A 21,228-nucleotide genomic window follows, 5' to 3' on the forward strand; every position below is an offset into this window, starting at 1 on the left:
GTTTAGTCTTTTCCTCTATTTTTGCGCACATTCACTTTATGGATGTGATTGTAATTATTTTTATTTTCTTTCTTTTTGTTTTTTTATTTCTTTTTGTATGTGTACCAAAAAGGTACCTTGGGGGGCCCACCAACATAGACGTTGGGCCCTCTCCAACGGTCACATTTGTGACCGTTGGAGGGGCTCCAACGTCTATGGGTGGAGCCCCTCCAAGGCCCCTCTTGTGGTGTTATAAATAGGGGTTCTCCCCTTTGTATTTCCTCATGGCTTTGAGTCAAAGCCCAAGTTCTCAATAAATTGATTCCATTGTTTTTATGCCTTTGTGCATTTGTGAGTTATTTGTGGGTTGTGCTTTTTGTGCACAAGTGTTCTAAAGTGTTCTTATTGTGCTTTCGTGGTGGGTTCAATATCAAGAATATTAAAGTCTTGATATCAGTATCTTGTTGGAGATACTTTCACATGGTATCAGAGCCTCGTTGGAAGAAAGAAGATCGTGTATCTCGCCTCTTGTGAAGCACCTCGAAAATCGTGCCCTCAAGCTAGTGAAGTTTTTGAGTAAAGCATTTACTCCGGGCAATATTTTAGAAGCAACTTTTGTCAAGAAAAGATTGAAAATCCGTTAAGGTACGCTTTATTTCTCATCTTCTCCTCTCCATAATGGGTGAAAAAGACTCCCACTTCTCCCTTGGTTTTAAACTTAGTGGTTCGAACTACCATGTTTGGGCCGGCAACATGGAAGCCCATATCAAAGGGAAAGGTCTTTGGTGTTATGTTCAAGGTTCCATATCGGAACCCGAACCCAAGCTTTCTATTATAGAGAAAGGGGAAATCAAAATTCTTGAAGGAGAAGATAGACAAAAGGCCTTATAAGAATATTCCAAAAGGCATGATGAGTGGGAAATGAAGAACTTCAAAATATTGTCTTGGATTTTTTCGTCCGTAGAAACCAAGATCAATGCCAACATCATCAAGTTTAAAAGGGCCTCCGAAGCTTGGTTATACCTTGAAAAAATGTATACGTCAAGGGACTTGTCTCACAAATACTACCTCCAAAAGAAAGCCTTGACTCTTCAACAAAATGATTTATCGATTCGGGAATATTTTGCCGAATTATCATCTATTTGGGACGAGCTTGCCATGCTCGAACCAAAATGGAGCGGAGAAGCTATTGAATTAAGGCACAAACAACTAGAGGAAGATTGCTTCTTCAACTTCTTAAATGGTCTTAGACCCGAATTTGAGCAAATTCGGTCCTCCCTTCTATCAGCTTTTACCTCCCCATCTATTGAAGATATCATCACCAAGCTAAGTAGTGAGGAAACACGTATGGGGATTAGTAAAAATAACCCAAGCATTCTTGCTACACCTTCTCAAAATGACTATGAAGTGGTCAATGCCGTGTCAAGACCCGGTAATAATTTGAAGACCTACAAACCGCACCATTTCAAAAATCAAGGGCAAAATGATCGATATGGCAAGAGAGATTATAGCAAATTAACTTGCCATTTTTGTAAAGAACCGGGACATATCAAACCCAATTGTCCCAAATGGAAGAAATTCCTCGCTGCGGCTTTAGCATCCCAATCGGAGGAACGGCCTTCAACATCAAATGAACCTCTTTCGCTTCATCAAATTATGGATGCTCTTCAACCTCTTCTCAAAGGAGGTACTTCTGGAGTCGCCATGTCATCTTCTTCCTCTCTAGGTAAGACATCTTGGCTACTTGATTCTGGTGCTTCGTTTCATATGACTCCAAGTCATTGTTTTCTTTCTAATTATTCTGAAAATCGCCTTCCATCTTTTGTCTCAACCGCGGATGGAACCCCTCTTGAAATTAAAGGAATGGGCAATTTTGAAAAACAAGACTTCTTTATCTCAAAAATTCGTCTTATTCCAAAACTAAACTTAAATTTACTTTCCGTTTCTCAACTCTCGGACTATGGTTGTGATATAAAGTTCTCTTCTAATAAATGTTGGATACAGGATCGCCAGTCCGGGAAATTGATTGGGGAAGGCTCTAGGAGAGGAGACCTCTACTATGTTGATTTTCTTAAAATTCCCAAGAATCAATTTTGTAATGTTGCTCAAAACAAAGATATTCATGTATGGCATAAGAGATTGGGTCATCCCAACATTGTTAAAATCTCTTATTTGCCTTTTATTAAGCATCTTTGTAATGAAAATTTTGTTTGTAATGAATGTATTCTTGGAAAAATGAGAAGTCTTCCTTTTCCTCAAAGATCCATGTTTACAACAAAACCTTTTGAAATCGTTCACTCCGATGTATGGGGTCCAGCTCCGGTGATATCCAAGGGAGGCTTTTCTTACTATGTTATCTTTGTAGATGATTTCACTAGGTTTAGTTGGATATACTTTCTTAAACATAAATATGAAGTTTTTTCAACCTTTAAAACATTTCATATGATGGTTTTAAATCAATTCAATGGAAATTTTAAAATTTTTAGAACCGATTCAGGTGGCGAATACCTTTCCAATGAATTTAAAAGTTATCTTGAAAACTATGGAATTCTTCATCAAAAGTCTTGTCCCAAAACCCCCCAACAAAATGGGTTGGCTGAACGAAAACATAGGCATATTATTGAAACCACACGAACTTTGCTCATTTCTCAAAATATACCGAAAAAACTTTGGGCGGAGGCCGCTCTTACTTCTGTCTATCTCATAAATAGACTTCCATCTAAAAACTTAAACAAGATTTCCCCGTTTGAAAAATTATACGAAAAAGAACCTGATTATAGTAGGTTAAGAGTTTTTGGATGTAAATGTTTTGTCCTTACTGATAAAAATGACAAACTCTCCCCTAAGGCCATTCCTTGTGCCTTTCTTGGTTACTCTGAAACTCATAAAGGTTTTCGCTGTTATAATGTTAAGAGTGATAAACTTTATGTTTCCAGAAATGTAAGCTTCTTGGAAAATGTTAGTGGTTTCGAAAAACTTGAAACTAATGACGAGAATATAGATTATTCTTTCCTGTTTGATTTATTAACTGAAGATGATGATACTAGCGATGATGAAACAAATCAAAATGATGAAACTCATACTGATCAACCCATTAATGAAGAACCAAATAGAGATCCTATAACCTACTCTCATAGAGATAGGAGTACTTTTAGAAGTGCCCTCGAAAGATATGATAGTGAGTCTACTCCTTCAAGTGAAGGAAATCTTCGTAGGACCGAAAGATCAAGAAAACCCCCTTCTAAGTTCATCTCATATGAGTCTTTTTCACCAAAATATAGAGCATGTCTAAGTGCCATTCACTCGTACATAGAACCTAGGGATTTTGAGGAAGCACGAAAATACCCAGAATGGATAGTTGCTATAAATAATGAACTTGAAGTCCTAAAGAAAGCAAAAACCTGGGAGTTTCAAGACCTTCCTAAAGATAAGAAAGCAATAGGGTGTAGATGGGTATTTAAAGTCAAAACTAAGAGTGATGGGTCTCTTGAGAGATATAAGGCCCGCTTAGTTGCAAAAGGATATGGTCAAAAATATGGGATTGATTATGAGGAGACTTTTGCCCCCGTTGCTCGGATGGTCACCGTTTGATGTCTTATAACCGTTGCTTCAATAAATAAATGGAACATCTATCAGATGGATGTTAAGAATGCGTTTTTAAACGGAGATTTAAACGAAGAAGTATATATGGATGCTCCTCCTGGAATGGAGTATCCTAAAGGGAAAGTGCTTCGTCTTCGGAAAGCACTTTATGGTTTAAAACAAGCTCCCAAAGCTTGGTATGATAGGTTTAACTCCGTGATGTTAGATAATGGTTTTTCATCATGCTTTACTGATACTGCTTTGTTTCTTAGAAAGTCTAATGCAGGGATTGTTATTCTGTTGCTATATGTGGATGACATGCTTATTACTGGGAGTGATTCTAAAGGGATTAAAAGCATAAAGTCCATTTTAAAGGATAAGTTTGAAATGTCTGACTTGGGTTTCTTAACTTATTTTTTGGGTATTGAGGTTGCATACTCTCATAGAGGGTATTTTTTGTCTCAAACTAAGCTTGCATCTGAGATTATTGACAGGTCAGGTATTACAGATGATAAGGTTTGTGAAACTCCTGCTATAGTAGGAGCAAAAATGAAGATTGATGATGGTGTTCCTCTCTCCGATCCTACTCCCTACAGGCAACTAGTAGGCTCATTGATGTATCTAAGTATCACCAGACCAGATATCTCACATGCGGTGCATACGGCAAGTCAATTTCAGCATGCACCAACTTCTGTTCACATGGGTGCTATCTTGCGTGTCGTGAGATACCTAAAGCACACTATTAATAAGGGAGTTTTTCTGTCTTCCTCTTCTGAGTTAAAATTAATTGCTTATACTGACTCTGATTGGGGAGGTGACCCAAATAACCGTCACTCCACCACTGGTTTTTGTGTATTCTTAGGAGACTCATTGATCTCATGGAGATGCAAGAAGCAGCAAAAGGTATCTCTATCATCAACTGAAGCTGAATATCGTGCCATGGCGACTACTACCATGGAAATTGTTTGGATTCATCAGTTGCTGGAAGATATGGGAATCAAAATTGAAGGGCCTACCAAGCTTTGCTGTGACAACAAAAGTGCGATTTATATTGCTAAAAATCACACTTTTCATGAGCGGACCAAACATATAGAGATGGACTGTCACTATGTTCGGGAGGCGTATCTCCAAGGAATCATTGACCTTCCATATGTCACGTCCGAGTATCAGTTGGCGGACTTCTTCACTAAAGCCTTGTGTGCTCCGCGCTTCAACTTCCTTCTTAGCAAACTCTCGGTCATCCTGCCCTAAGTTTGAGGAGGGGTGTTAAATTATGTACATAATCATATAATGTAATATATATATATATATATATATATTTTTTATATATATATGGTAATACATATACATATATTAATATATATGTATATGTATCTACTCAAATATATATATAAAATATATATTTCTATTTGTTTAGTCCTAAGGGTAGTTTAGTCTTTTCCTCTATTTTTGCGCACATTCACTTTATGGATGTGATTGTAATTATTTTTATTTTCTTTCTTTTTGTTTTTTTATTTCTTTTTGTATGTGTACCAAAAAGGTACCTTGGGGGGCCCACCAACATAGACGTTGGGCCCTCTCCAACGGTCACATTTGTGACCGTTGGAGGGGCTCCAACGTCTATGGGTGGAGCCCCTCCAAGGCCCCTCTTGTGGTGTTATAAATAGGGGTTCTCCCCTTTGTATTTCCTCATGGCTTTGAGTCAAAGCCCAAGTTCTCAATAAATTGATTCCATTGTTTTTATGCCTTTGTGCATTTGTGAGTTATTTGTGGGTTGTGCTTTTTGTGCACAAGTGTTCTAAAGTGTTCTTATTGTGCTTTCGTGGTGGGTTCAATATCAAGAATATTAAGGTCTTGATATCAGTATCTTGTTGGAGATACTTTCACAGATGTATCTATGCTTTATTTCGGCCAAGCCGTTTTGTTGGGGAGTCCTAGGATTTTTGAAATTCATTTGATAAATATTCTCTACCCGAATCGGATCTAAGAGTAGAGATATTACTTGAAAATTGATTTTTAACTATCATATGAAATTTTTTGAAGAAGTCAAAGACTTCGGATTTTAAATTGAGAAAGTAGATCCATACATACCTAGTGTAGTCATCAATGAAAGTAATGCAATAGGAGTACCCTCCTTTAGACATGACCGGGAAAGGACCCCAAACCTCCGAATGGACTAACTCAAAAGGTCTTTTGGACACAAAAGTTCGGTTTGGAAAAGTAGTAGATTTATTTTGCCAAAAATACAATTCTTGCAAACAAAATGTTTCTCATTACAAAATTTCTTTCCAAATGGAAAGGAGTACATTTTTGAGAAACTTGGATGTCCAAGTCTTTGATGCCAAATTTCAATATTTTTATCTTGGACATGGTTACAAAAAGAGTTAGTGGGGAGTTTCAAGTTGCTCATGTAATAGAGATCTCCCCTCCTATGGCCTTGCCCAATCTGCTTCCCGGACCGGAGATCCTGTATAGAGCAATCCTTAGTTGAGAAGGAGATTTCACATCCATGATCACATATTTGAGCAACAGAGAGGAGATTTAAATTAAGTTGAGGTACAACTCTCACGTTTGGCACAAAGAAATCTTTTGAAAAGTTTAAAGTTCTAAAACTTTTTACTTGTAAAGATGTACCATCGGCAGTTGAAACATAGGAGTTTTTATAATTATTACACAAATCGAAAAGCTCATTTTCAAGTGGGGTCATATGAAAGGAAGCTCCAGAGTCAAGGATCCAAGAAGACATACCTGGAGGAGAGGAAGAAGCTATGGCGGCACCCGAGGTTGATGGTATCTTGAGTAGAGTTTGTAGTGCTTCCGATAGTTGAGCAAGAGAAAAAGATTTCTTCCCTTTGATGGTTTCCTCTTTCTTTTGAGTAGCTTCTTCAACGGAAGCAACCTTATTTTTAGGTGCTTCATTCAACTTAGGGCAATTAGGTCTTATATGACCCGGCTCTTGACAATGATGGCAAATGGCTTTTCTATAGTTGCCATTATAATTATTTTGCCTTCCAAAATGTGGAGGTTTGTAAGCTTTCATATGGATGTCGGGTTTTGATACGACCAAGACATCATCTCCTCCTTTAATCATGCCAAAACGAGTTTCTTCTTGGCATATTTCGGCTATGGCATCTTCCAATGGAAGAGGCTTAGATCTATGTAGGAGGGAGGATCTAACTTGTTCATATTCGGACCTAAGCCCATGTAAAAATTGGAAAAAGTGCTCTTTTTTCCATTTGTTCTCTCCTTAATTTCGCATCCACACTAGAAACCCATTTTGGTTCTAGTAAAGATAGTTCATCCCATAGGGGACCAAGAGTGCTAAAGTAATCCCTTACACTCATTTCTCCTTGCTTGATAGTCCGGATTTTTTCTTGAAGAAAGAATTGACGAGCAAGGTCTTTTTTAGTAAACATACCTTTCATAAAGAACCATGCTTCATTAGCCATCCGAAACTTGACAATGTTGGCGCAAATCTTGAGCTCCACATTGTACATGAACCAAGCAAGAATCTTGGCATGCTTACTTTCCCAATCTTCCACTTTAGATTGGTGATCTTCAATGGCCTTCATGCGGGCATTTCCTTCAAGGGCTTTTTCTTGATCACCATCCATCTTAGTTAGTTGGAGTTGTGGTTCCGGAATGGTGCCCATAACGTATCCCCAGAGTTTTTTACCTTTGAGGTTGTTCTCCATGGCGGCGGCCCACATCATGTAGTTGGAGCCATTGAGCTTGAAGGAGAGATCATCTTTTGTTCCCCTTCCATTTTAATCACTCACAAGAGGATAAATGAAGAGAGATACAACAAGAAAAAAATATAGCTACACAACTAGCTATATTAAGAAGAAGAGCATACACAAGGCTCTGATACCATGTAATGAAACAAACAAAAGGATTAACACCCACTAATGAACAAACAAAAGGGCTAACACCCAAACCCAGAAGAGACAACACAACATAAAAATATAAATGTCTCTTATTGAAAAGAGAGAGAACTCTCAAGAGTGAAAAATACAAGAGGGGTTCACCCCTATTTATACACAAAAAGAAGGAGAGGAGGAGTGGCCTTATGGCCTTAAAAGAAGAGCCACCTAGGAGCTCCCATGGAGTCGTTGGGAGCCCCCAACGGTCACAAATGTGACCGTTGGGGGCCCCATCAACTCCATGGTGGGGCCCGTTTTAGGTGGGCATAAATATAAAAAAGAAAAAGAAAAAAAGAATTTACAAAAATAAAGAAAAGAAACAAGTACCCCTATCGGGTAATTGTGAAATGACTAAAATACCCCTATCGGGTATTTTAGATAATACATATATATATATGTATATAAACATATATATATATATATGAATTACATATATTTTAACATCTTCTTCCATAATGTCCGTTATTTTCTCTTCCTCCTTGATTCTTGTTGAAGTGGGGAGGTTTATAAGATTTGACATTGCTCCCCGGTCTAAATACAGCGTAAGCTCCCTCATCCTCATTTTTAGAGGGGACGGCCAATACATTTTGATTGGTTTTATTCATTCCCAATCTAGTTTCTTCTCCACTTAATTTGGTAAGAACATCTTCTAAAGGTGGAGAAGAAAAAGAAGATAAAAGAGAGGATCTAGACTATTCGAACTCGGGTCTAAGCCCATTCAAGAAATTAAAAAGTATAATTCGGCAAAATTTTCTCTAACCGACATCTCTCCTTGATGAAGAGTCAAAGCCTTCTTTTGAAGGTAATATTTATGAGACAAGTCTCTTGACGTATACATTTGTTCAAGATACTCTCATACTTTATATGCTTTTTTGAATTTCAATATATTGGCATTAATCTTTGTTTCCACCGAAGAGAAAAAACATGAAAGGATTTTGTAGTTTTTCATCTCCCACTCTTAATGCCTTTTATTGTATTCTTCAAAAGCTTTTTCTCTTTCTTCTCTGTCAAGAACCTTAATCTCCCCCTTCTCAAAGATAGTGATTTTAGGTTCGGGTTCAGGAATAGTTCCTTAAACATATCCCCAAAGACCCTTACCTTTGATATGGGCTTTCGTATTCCCGGCCCATATATGATAATTAGATCCATTTAATTTGAAGCCAAGAGAGAAGTGAGAGTCCTTTTCGCCCATTAGAGAGAAGAAAGAGAAGAGATGTGTACCACAAGGAGATATAAGGTCCTACTCGATGTAGGATGCTTCTAAAATATTGAATGAAGAAACTAGTCTTTACCCCGGTCACCAAAACTTGATGGCACACTTTTCGAGGCACCCAATAGAGAGAACAAAATACACAATCTTCTTTTCTCCCAACCTTGCTCTAATAAAGACATACCAAGAACACTTGAATAAAAGTACACAAAGGTACAAAGAGAACACTTGAAATGCAAAAGATTGAATCTATTGAGCACAAAGGCTCCCAAAAGAATAAATTACAATAGTGGGGATACAACCCTATTTATAATACAAGAGGAGACCAAAAGGAGGGGCTCTTACTAGACGTTGGAGCCCCTCCAACGGTTAGAAATTTAACTGTTGGAGGGGGGGTCCAACATCTCCCCCTCCTTTGACTTTTAGTCAAAAAGGAAAAAGGAAGAAAGAGAAAAAGAATAAGGAAAAGAGAACACAACAACAACTACGCCTTCATCCCAAAACAATTGGGGTCGGTGATATGAACCAACAAAGAAAATCATTATGGGTCTTCCACATGAATCATTCCCCTCCATTCATTTCTATCCAATGTCATGTCCTCGGTGAGGTTCAAAGCATTCATATCCTTTCTTATCACCTCCATCCATGTCTTCCTAGGCCTACCCCGACATCTTTTAACTAATATATTAAAAATGAAGAAATGTTACATGCACATTCACAAGTATGAATATGCGTAAAATGGAAAATGACAGAAATGACCCTGGGGCTACATAAAGAATATATATATATACATGATTTGATACAATTTAACAGACTTAGGAACGAATCAGAAAGCATCTCAGAAGCGACCTAGGAAGTGAACCGAAAGCGACCTAGGAAGCGAGGGGAAAGCGAAAAAAGAGAATAAATAAATAAAAATAAAAATATAAAAAATGAAAAAATGGGGGAAGCGAGGGAAAGCGAGGGGGAAGCGTGCTTCCTATAAAAGGAAAACATGTTTCCCATAAAAGGAAAGCACGCTTCCAAAACGTGCTTTGGGGAAGCGCGCTTCCCCACTTACCTAGGTGTTTCCGGTAACTCTCATCCAAACAAAAATTGGAATAATCGATCTTGTTCCAATTGTTTTTGTCTTAGTTTAACATCCTCCGTAGCAACCCATTTTGGCTCTAAAAGAGCCAACTCATCCCATAGTGGGTTTAATGCACTATAGTAATCTTGAATACTTGAATCACCTTGTTTGGTGGTTCTAATTTTTTCTTGCAAAAAATATGCTTTTGCAAGGTCTTTTTGGGTATACATACCCTTTATAAAGAACCAAGCCTCATTGGCTCGGCAAAATTTAGCTATATTTGCACATACCTTGAGTTCAACATTGTTCATGAAACAAACAAGGATCTTGACGTGATTGCTTTCCCAATCTTCAACTTTTCTTTGGTGGTCTTCAATGGCTTTGAGACGAGCATCTCCTTCAAGAGCTTTTTCTTGGTCTCCTTCAATCTTGGAGAGCTCTAATTGAGGTTTCGAAATAGAACCCATTACATAGCCCCAAAGTTTCTTACCTTTGAGCTATGTCACATGGGTGCGGGTGCGGGTGTGACACAGGTGCAGCGCAATTTCAAAAATTTTGGACACGGGGACTCGGCTATATATATATATATATATATATATATATATATATATATATATATATATATATATATATATATATATATAGGTCAAAGTTGTGCCCATTAGGGGACAGGTGATGAGTTGTGAAGCTTGATTCAGGGTTTTTTTCCTTACAGGAGGGGGGGGGGGGGGGGGGTTCCCCCCGGCATGGGTCCCGCTGCGCGCTTAGCGGGCGGGGGTCCAGGGGGGGCCGCCCCTGGCGGGGGGTTATAGGGGGCAGCGCCCCCCCCACCCCAAGATTTTTTTTTTAATATTTTGTAGCCCAATTTTTTTTTAAAAAAAAATATCCAAAAAATGGGCCAAAATGACCATGGGTGCGTTGACCGCACCCAGGGTCGGGTTGGCCGAGTCCGAGCCGCACCCGTGTCGGTGCATGCCGACGCGGGTGCGTCAACCTTGGAGCCGAGTCCGTGTAACATAGCCTTTGAGGTTGTTCTCCATTGCCGATGCCCACATCATGTAGTTCTTTCCATTGAGCTTGAAGGATAGGTCGATTTTGGATTCCATGATGCCACCAAAGTGTGTGAAGAATAGAGACAATGAATGTAAAGATGAATATCACGCCTTTTCTTTTATGAACCGAATGGCTCTGATACCATGCAACGAAGTATGAGAAAAGATAAAAGAATGCTAAAAAGGCATTCACAATGTCCAATAATGGACAAATACACAAAAGGATAATAGCCAAGTCCACTATGGGACAATACATACACAAGCTTTAAGAAAAGCACAAACAAAAATATAAAATCTCTTTATTGAGAGAGAGAGCACTAAGGCTTAGAAAAAATACAAGGGGTTTCACCCCTATTTATACACATAAAGGGATTCAAAAAAGGAAGCCAAAGGGGGGCTCCCAAAAGTAGTTGGGGCCCCCAACGACTCTATTGTGGGCCCCCTCTTTGGCGTGAAATACAAAACAAAAAAACAAAAAAGAAAAACAAAAATAAAATAAAATAAAAAAGAATATAGTTGTTTAATAAAATAACTATGAAAAGACTATAATACCCCTATCGGGTATTATAATATTATATATATATATATATATGTATTAATACATATGATTTAACAATAAATACTTGTAATATAAAAAGCAATAAGTTCTATACCTAGACTTCACCACATAATGGGCGCCTGAGGAATATTTCTCTAGTAGGATAATTGACACATCAAAGAAATGAAGATAATGTAATGATGTTTTATGTGATAGTAAGTGTTTCTCAAATTGAAAGGCTTCTGTGAAACAGGATAAGACCCAAAAGAGCATAATGTAATAAGCATTATGTGGTCGACGCGTACATGTTAATATAAGGCAAAAATAATAATAATGATATGATCAAAACTTAGTACATCAAAAGAAGTTCAAGGTACCACAAAAAGTAGCATCGTCTGAGATCATTGGGCATGTGATACAAAAGCATTAAATATTTGTAAATTATCATGTCCTTTAATTAACTGACTTGTTTCTGAACGTGCATATATTTAACATAGTTTAATTTATTACAGGACCTTCTTATCCTTAACTTTTGGTTTAAACAGGTGTTTCCTTTATTTTTACATAAACAGGTCCAATTCCTGTTAAATTAATGAAGACATTATTTTTACTTCTTTTCTTACAAGATGAATGGTATCAAAAGATGGCCACAACAAGAAGCTTTTTGATGTTCTTAATGCAGTTATTAGGTTATTTAACTCTTCCTTGCATTGGTATATCTGTCTCTTCACATGACCCCGATTAACAAGAGGACTACCCACCATCATCCTCACAAGTTTATCATGGAGGCCTTTTCTCAAGCCATGACTTATAAGGATAAGTCTGTAATTTTAGTGAGGTTTTGAAGGTTTCCATCACTTTATGAACAAAATAATCTTCAGATATCTGAGCAAATATTTTTTGTGATATCATCAGCTATATACCAAAGTCTTGATTGTTTCGTGTTACATGAAGCCTATGATCAAGAATTAATTTCAGTTTGGTCAGTTTCTATGCTTCTAAAGCGGTAGGTGCCCTTTAGTTTTAAGTATTATATTGAAGACAGCTATATGATTAAATATTTTAGCCCACTCAACCGTTAACTTTAAGCATACATGAGCATTTCTACTAATTATCCAGTCCAGCTAAATTGCAATCCAAAATGACAAAGTCCTCAGTATCATGCATTATTGATTTAGTTTTAGCAGGACTTCCTTGTATCTGTTTTTTACTTTTCCTGCCAATTTAGACTCGCCTGACTTATCTGCAAAGTAATTGTAGGTTTGGGCTAGCTTTGAGCCAAGTCTTCATTTGGTGGATAGTAGCATTTAATTCTGATTAATTTCATGTCAAGCATGCTTCAGTTCAGAGTTGTTAATTCTGAGCATTATAGATGACCTCATTTCTTTCAAGTCATCCTTACCTGGTTTTGCACATTTAGAATGGTATATCTTCAATCTTCTTGATTAAATGCTAATGTTCATTGAAAAAAGCATTCTGATTGACTGTGTTATGCTTTACTATTGATAGTTATGAAGTGGTATATTCAGCAGGAAAGTGTTTCACACTTCCATTCTATCACTTCGCTGCAGACAGAAACCAAAACTAAGAAATACAGTCTGAAACAGGCAAAAGTAAAATCATTTTTACCTTGATATCTTTAACTCCAGATCCCTTTTTTTCCCTTTCTCGAGGGTGATATGATAGAGCTTCCAACAAAATGGCTTTATCTTGTTCAGTTACACAGTCTTTTTTTGGATATCTGCAAAACATAAGTAGATCATAACCAGCTTCACATAGCAATCGATAAATATTGGAAAAAAAAAACGCTAAAGGAAGATGTGTCATATTGCACTGTTAAATTATATGTATGTAATTTTTGTTTCTGAGTAGAGTATTTTCGTCTTTTCCCCTTGTAAAATATCCACTAGGGATAACTGTTTTTAGCATTTTTAATTTTTTTTCTTTTCTTTTGTCTTTTATCTAAAGACTAGGGGATCTTTAGGCATTGACCCAAAGAGTCATTGGGAGTACCCAACGGTCACATATATGACCATTGGGAGGTCCCAACGACTCTTTGGAGCTCCCAACAGCCCCTCCTACATGGGTCTTTTTGTGTATAAATAGGGGTTAAAACTCCCTTGTTCTTTAATGCTTTTTGTTAAGCATTAGGTGAATAATATCCTATATTTTTCACTCTTGTTATTTCCTTATTGGCTTATTGGCTTTTGTTTAGTTCCATAGTGACGTGTAAGTGTAATCTTGTAAGCCCTTAGTGGCTAGTATTTGTGCTTCAGTGTATTTCATTACATGCACTTCCCTGAAACAGTAGAAATACCAGAGTTACCGGAAACTTCTTAGATAGGTGGGAAGATCGCTTCCCGGAAACTCGCTTCGGAAGCGCAATACTCCTCGCTTCCGAAACTTGATGAGAACCTCGATTCCCCCACGCTTCTCCTATGCTTTCCACACACTTCATTTATTCATCTTATATGTTCTCTTACTCAACTTTTCATGTTTTTTATGTGTTTTCTCTCACTCTTCTCACTCACTTCCATGTGCTTTCTCTAAATTGGTAATCATCATTTTTATATTTTGTTAAAAATTTACTTCTTACACTAAAAAATCATGAAATTTAATATTAGTCACTTTTATGTTAGTTTTTATTTGTGTTTCATTATGATTCACATTCAATTATTATATTTCTTTTTTTTATTCCTCGATTCCCGCTTCCCATACATTTTAAAATGCATCGCTTCTTGCTTTCGCTTCCTGTATTGTTTCCCGCTTCCGCTTCCTAGTCTGGCAACCTTGAGAAATACAACACTAAAAACACATGATTCAATATCAGTACTGTTATGGATGAGAATATATCCTATTGAAAGAACAATGCAAATAATTCCAAGACAAATCAATAAAAATAATGCAATGAAACACTACTTTGGTCTTTGGTCTTTGGTCTTTGGTCTTTGATGCTTGACTGCATTTCGAGCATACCAAAGTCTGTTTAGCCTAATTGATCCTACCCTAGCATACTAGTGTCCTTCCCCTTTGGCAACCGATGATCCCATAATTTATTATTGATGATTATAATTTTAACTAAGGTTTCTCGGTTTTAAATCCAACAGGGGGCTGTCCCCAGCTTACACATCAGGGAAAAAAGAAGATGAAAAAAAAAACAAATTGCCTAGATAAAAGTACAAAACAAGCCAATAGAGATGCAGCTATCTACCATAAGCAATATCCAGCATTTGTGAGTGAGTTCATGATCCACAAAGCAGAGAAGTAAAAGAAGCAACTATTTATGGACTAATTTTTGATGAATGAATCAAATAAAAGCAGAACTAACAGAAAGCCAGAGGTTCCAAGTCATCTCCCATCCTCCGTTGGGGTTGAGACCAGGCAATGGTCACTAGGGTACTTGTTACCATGTCACTCTGAAAAGTTTCAGTAAATGATACATCACCAGAAAAATCTATCTTCTTTCCTATTCTGTGTCACATGCATCTCATGTGGCACTGCATCACACCTGGTACGCTAAATTGATCATGCATATATTTTAGGGATATTTCATATAAAAATATGCATGATTTCATGAGAAAATGTTTCAAATACTCAATTTTATGTTAGTTCTCGATTAAATGTGTTAAAATAATTTAAAAATAGAAAATGCATGAAAAATAGTTTTATTTTACATTTTTATGCATATTTTAGTTTTTGTTATAGTCATAGTAGTTTAGTTTTAGTTTTCAAGTAAAAATAAAATAAAAAATAAAGAATAGAGAAAATAGTTTTATATTGTTAATAAAATCATTTTAAATGTTTGTTTTTTTTTTAGAAAAGAAAAAAATTCAATAGAAATAAATAGTTAGAATAGTTTTTTTTAGTTTCTTGATAAGTTTTGATTTTAATTTTCGAAAACTTTAGAATAAACTAGGATTACATAGTTTTTGAATTTAAAAAAAAAAAAACTGAAAAAAAATATAAAATAACAAACCGTTTTACACGGTTTGATTTCTTGAAAAAAAAATAAAAAAAAATATATCACAAACCGGTTTAACCGGTTTGCATTTCAAAATAAAGAAAATAATCCGGTGAAACCGGTTTGGATTTTGTTAAAACAAACAGCAAACCGGTTCAAAACCGGTTTGCTTGTTTTTAAAACCCCCAAATCAGAAAAAATAAGGCGTCTTCATCTTTTGCGCCAGAGCCTTCTCCTCTAACCCCTCTTTTCCCTCCACCTTGTTTTCTTACCTTCTTCTTCCACTTCTCCCTCGATCTCTCTTCTTCTTCCCTGTTTCCGGTGGAGGTGCTTCTTCAACGGCGACGGCGTTGACGGTGGAGGCCAGCTTCTTCCCTAACCCCTCAGGTTCACGGTGAGTGCTGAGTACTCTTCTTCTTCTTCTTCTTCTTCTTCTTCTTCTTCTTATCTCATGCATTCTGATTTTGTTTCTGTTGTTTTTATTTCAATTCGATTCTATGCATTTTTCGATCTGTGTTTGTGTTTAATTTTGTGCCTTTGCATCTGATTCACTTAAGCATTTCATCGTTGCATCTTAGAACTCATATTCTTGATTGTGCGTGGTTGATTTCAATCATCATCATCCTAATCAGATTTGCCAGATCCATCCTGTTTGCCAGAAGTTTTTGATTCAGTTAGAATCCCCATCGCATATGTCAAAATTGTCTCAAACCGACTGTAATTCCTCTCCGGTGAGGCAAAATCCTGTTTAGCTGGAATTCTATTGCTTCAACCTGCATCCTCTGGCTGGAGTCACCTGTTCCGCCGAAAGTTTTACCAGTATTTGAACTTCATCGTGTTCCACCAGATTCAATCATTGTACGCTGAATCTACTTCTCAGCCGCTGGATTCCATTGCTTCTTCCGGTAGATCTGCCGGACTGTATTCATTTTGTCTCTTTTTAATTGTGAAACAGAATTTTCACGGTGAAACGCCTTCATCACTGGCAGAGCAGTCACCAGCGATAAATTCTTGCTGTCAGATCCATTTTGCCTCTGCAAAGTATCTTCACCTTGTCATGGAATCGGCCCTTCTACTGGTCGGATTCCTCTATATTGCTGGATACAATTTAACGTCACCTCTATTTGCTCTCACTGGAGTTCCCCAGTCAGGAAACCTTTGCCTGAGGTCCAGTTCACCGACGGTTACCCATCTAGCTGGCAGTTCCTCTTTCTGAGTCACTGTGGGAGCCGATCTCACCTGTGTGAGATCGGGCATTGGGATTCATCTGTGAAAAATCATTTTCACGATAGTGTTTTTTTTTAGTCTGTTGTTTCTAAGTGTTTTTCACAGATGTGTTGATTTTTAAAACAGATTTTCACGTGTGTTTTTAAAGAAGTTTTTCATGGTGTGTGTTGAAAATCAAATTTTTCGGGGCAATTGTTCTTTAAAAGAAGCATTTTACGGATTGTTTTCAAAGCATGTTCACGGCAATCAAATCTTTAGTCTTTGATTTTTTTTTTTTTTTCGGTGATGTTCATTTCTTATTTTAAGTGTTTTACTTTAGTTTTATTTTTACAAGCATTACATTTAAGTTTTTAGACATCACATTTTATGCATATTAAGCATTTTAGATATAATTTTTTTTACGTTTTGCATATCTTTCATTGTGCATATTGTTGTGCATTTCATATTTTTAGTATAGTATAGTGTTAGTTTTTTTTTTCCCGTCTTTCGCTGCTTGTGGTTTCGTGTTGTGTAGGAAAGAGTGGAGTGAGAACAAGCTAGCAATATTTTGTGGCACGTGTCCGACACACGACACGGAAACATGAAGAGTAGAAGCTTATTTTTACTTTTCAGTTTAGAATTAGGAATTTGATTCTGGGTTTGTAAATATTGCACTTTACGCACTCTGCGAAGGGTATTCATTTGTTGTAATAGTTAGTTGTTTTTACTTTTCTTGAAAACTTTACATTTCAATAATTTGGCAATAAAGAATAGTTTAGACTTGTGTGTTTGAATACAACATATTTCCGTTCCCTGAGTTCGACCCGGTCTCATCCACTAGTGAGAACCGGTTTTTATTATTTGATGTCTGGTTTTCACATGTTTTACATTTAAAAATCTTTTCAAAATTACAACGATTTAAAAGAAGACATCATAAATAAAAGGGCTTCCACACAGATTCCATATTTTCATGAACACATCCATAAGCATATCAATGATGTCACCTTGAAAGAGGTACCAAATACAGCTGCCATGGTATGGAAATTGTTGAGCATGGATAAAGTAGACTTGGCTCAATGATGATATGCAAAAAGGTCTGACTAAAATGAACAAATAAATGAATGAACGCATGCATGCATGCAGATGATTATTCTTACAGCACTCTCACATTATACTAGTCATACCCATGTCATGTCACTTCTCAGTGGTTGATGGCGCACATGCAAATGCAACTGTTCAAATTGTTCTACCAAAGAGTATCATGAACATATACCAAACATGTCCTTATCCAGTTCAAATGAAGAAAAAGAAAACTGGGAAGATCAAGGCTTCTTATTCTATGCACAGTTTCAAAAAAAATGAGCCAAGCCATACACCATAGCAGTATTTCATATCCAGATAATGGCCCATACAACCTGTCATTCCATATGTAGTCAACATCATAAATCTGGATTAAGGATCACTATATATATATAGCCATTGAAATAAAAACAAAAGGATAACATATAAACCATTATAAAGCGACTAAAAACCACAAAAGTTTCTTCATTTCAAAAACGAAGACTGAAACAAAGCACAACTACTGTCATCATTCTACAACAATCAGATATGTTATATTCCATTTATTTTGCATTGTTCCTCTCTTTAATATAATAAAATACCATAAAGCAACATGGCATATAGAAATAAGCCCAATCTAATTAAAACCAAGTAAAAAGAAATAATGTAATTTATATCTTAAGTGAAACAGAAATAAGAAGAAAAGAAACTCTTACTTGTGCAACATACTCTGTAATTTCTGAATCAATTGCAGAAGAAGAACCCAGTGATCAAACTTTTTCAAAGCTGAAAGCCCTGGGTACTTAACATTGATATTTTCTTCAAATATTATATCATTAGGTGCAAGTACAGATTTTGATTGTGCACAAAGTTTTGGCTTTAGTATGGAGCGTTTACAAGAAATTGTCTGAGAGTTGCAGAGCATTTCATATATATTGCTGGACTCCACAGAAGGGTCAACCTGCAAAAGAACATAAGTTAGCATACCTAGAAGGCTTTAACATAAACTGTACTCAATCAGATTGACTTCTGGAAAGGAATAGTGAAGGCAAGATTGGAATCTTTATGAGGTCATTCACATGGACAATAATAAGCATTTATACTAGCGCTATAAACAGAACAAAGCACATCCACATGCACACACACACATATACAGGCATGTAGGGATGCACATGCTCACACACAGGTATATAAAAATTACACAAACAAAAAGAAAGCAGCAAAGCATACAGTAGCAATTAGTTAAAGTGAGAGACAACTATGACACTAACTGACTAGCAGGCATAGATATGATCCCATTATTTGATGCACATACAAAAACTCAAGCATATGGAGTTAAAAGGCATCCTATGAGACTCATAAAAGTAAGTGATGGCACGTGTGGGGATTAGGCTCCTAAACTAGTCTAGATAATGTAGCATTAAAGACCTTTTTTCATCTAACTACAACTGCCATCGCTATAGAATTGTTAATGAATAAACACGTGGACGTAATAAACTATACTTAATGACCTTCATTAAAAGCTCATAGCAAACTACTTTTAATATAGGTATAATGTGTAATGAAAAGAGGCGGAAGCACCAATAGAGCGAAAACACTCTTTAAGAGTGACCACAAGAGCGAAGAACACAAACACCAAAGGTGTACACACAAAACTCACAAAAGTAGAAAATGACTTAAAGTCATAAGTTGAATATTATTGAAGAAAGGAAGAGAAGGGTGAAAACCCAATGCTTTACAAGAGGAGAAACCTCCTCTATTTATAGAGGAGGGAGTCATAAGAAGGGGACCACAAGGGGCTCCCATGTAGTCGTTGGGAGCCCCAACGGTCATAAATCTGACCGTTGGGGCCCCAACGACTACATGTGTGGGGCCCTTGTGGTCTTACAAAAAGCTAAAAATAAAAAGGAAAAAGAGGAAAAAGAAAAAAGGAAGAAAAGAAAAAATATAAAAAAGAAAAAGATTACATGTGGTTTTACCAAAATACCCCTATCGGGTATTTTGAGAAAAGAAAGGGAAAAAACTGTATATATATACATATATGTATATATATACTTATATATATACGTATGTATATATATATAAGTATATGTATATATATATATACATAATTTAACATAATGATCCAGCATGTGGTCTAAGAAAAATTATTCGGTTTTAGAACTTTCCGTGACATGCTCCACATATAGTAATTATGAGTACCAAATCAGTACAAAGATAACATGTACCTTCTTTGAGTACAGAATTTCAAAATTACCCCTTGTTCCATATTTCGGATCCTTTCCCCATGCCACAGCATCTAAGGCCCCAGAAAGATCATCCACAATGCCTCTTTTAGCGGCCTTATTGAACCACTGAAGGGGATTCTGCATTAAAATGACAAGATATATCAGCAATGGAACTGAAAAAGAGTATGGAAAGCAGAGAGAGAGAGAGAGAGAGAGAGAGAGAGAGAAAGAGAGAGAGAGAGAGAGAGCAATTGTCAAAAAGAACACATACAGAAAAGCAGGCTTGCATAAAGGGTGATGAAATGGACATCTGATTCCTTTGCTGCTTAATTCCTTTCCCGTTTAAGCCATGAAACTCTCCAGTAACTGAAAGACAATCTGCAGTAATGAACAGATGCTCCTCGTGGATAGTCTTCCCCAAATCACAGAAAATAGACCTTAGACTCTGCATTTGAGTTTTGCGGCATTAAAACATGACACGCTAAACTAAACATCAAGGCACAAGAATTTCAGAACACAGAATATAATTTCTCACATCAACAAAACAGTTCCAAGCAGCATCTACACCAAATCCATGAAAAACATAACCAATATTATCAGGTTGACTGCGTTTCCAATCAATCAAGTCACTAATAGCAGCGCAAGCTTCCTGAAGAGAACTCCACATTTTCTTTGAGCTACAATTTTCAGATACAACCATTAGACAGAGCTCACCAGAATTCCGAAACCTTGGCATCTTAGAATGATCCTTCCACAAAACATCCACCTTCTTAAACTGTGATGATCCTGCACAACACACAAATATAACCAGTGAATATCACAAAAATGAAAATGCCCGCTTGGCAAAGCTACCCATGGTAAACAGTAACATCCCCGCCAAAACTCTTCCAACTATTTCAACCAGTAATAGATCATGCTAAGGTTTATCACTACATGCAAGGAAAAATTGCAGACGTCAATTACAATGATGGAGTAAGATTAGAGATAGTCCATAGAATGAATCACATGTGGAATGTCACAATTCCAAGGACATTTCAACAGCCACAAGAAGCCTCCCATGCTGCCAACTCCATACAAGGGTTAACCATAATAATGGAATGGACAGCAGATGTATGCAGCTCCATGCATATAAAAGCTAAAAATATATGAATAGGTGTGTCAACACTGCCTTTTCTTTCAGTAGCCTTGCAGGCTTTTCTCTATATTTAATGAAATCAAAATGCAAAATAAAATGATAACACTTTTCAAAAGATTTCCCTTTTTCAACTTCAGAAGGTCGCATGCTTTCCTAAATCCAGTTCTCGTGCAGCACTTTGTTAACAATCACAATTCATGATCATATGTTACAAGCATTATATAAAGCCCAATCTGTTGTTTATACAAGTTATGTGTGATTAGTAGAATGACACATAATCAAAGCA

General features: G+C 36.7%; 1 protein-coding gene across 1 annotated transcript; it reads right to left on the reverse strand.

Annotated features, from left to right (window-relative positions):
* Window positions 1-12,894: 12,894 nt before the first annotated feature.
* LOC149842650 (DNA-directed RNA polymerase IV subunit 1-like) lies at window positions 12,895-20,678 on the reverse strand. Its single transcript, XM_090000711.1, has 7 exons — window positions 20,660-20,678; window positions 20,343-20,593; window positions 20,079-20,252; window positions 19,808-19,945; window positions 18,296-18,540; window positions 12,983-13,094; window positions 12,895-12,918 (listed from the first exon to the last, which is right to left on the reverse strand). The coding sequence occupies exons 1-7, from the start codon at window positions 20,676-20,678 to the stop codon at window positions 12,895-12,897; spliced, it is 963 nt and encodes a 320-aa protein (XP_089856837.1).
* Between the last annotated feature and the right edge of the window lie 550 nt (window positions 20,679-21,228).

Source organism: Nuphar pumila, chromosome 3 (genome assembly GCF_984573655.1).
Source record: "Nuphar pumila chromosome 3, dmNupPumi1.hap1.1, whole genome shotgun sequence".
NCBI lineage: Eukaryota > Viridiplantae > Streptophyta > Magnoliopsida > Nymphaeales > Nymphaeaceae > Nuphar > Nuphar pumila.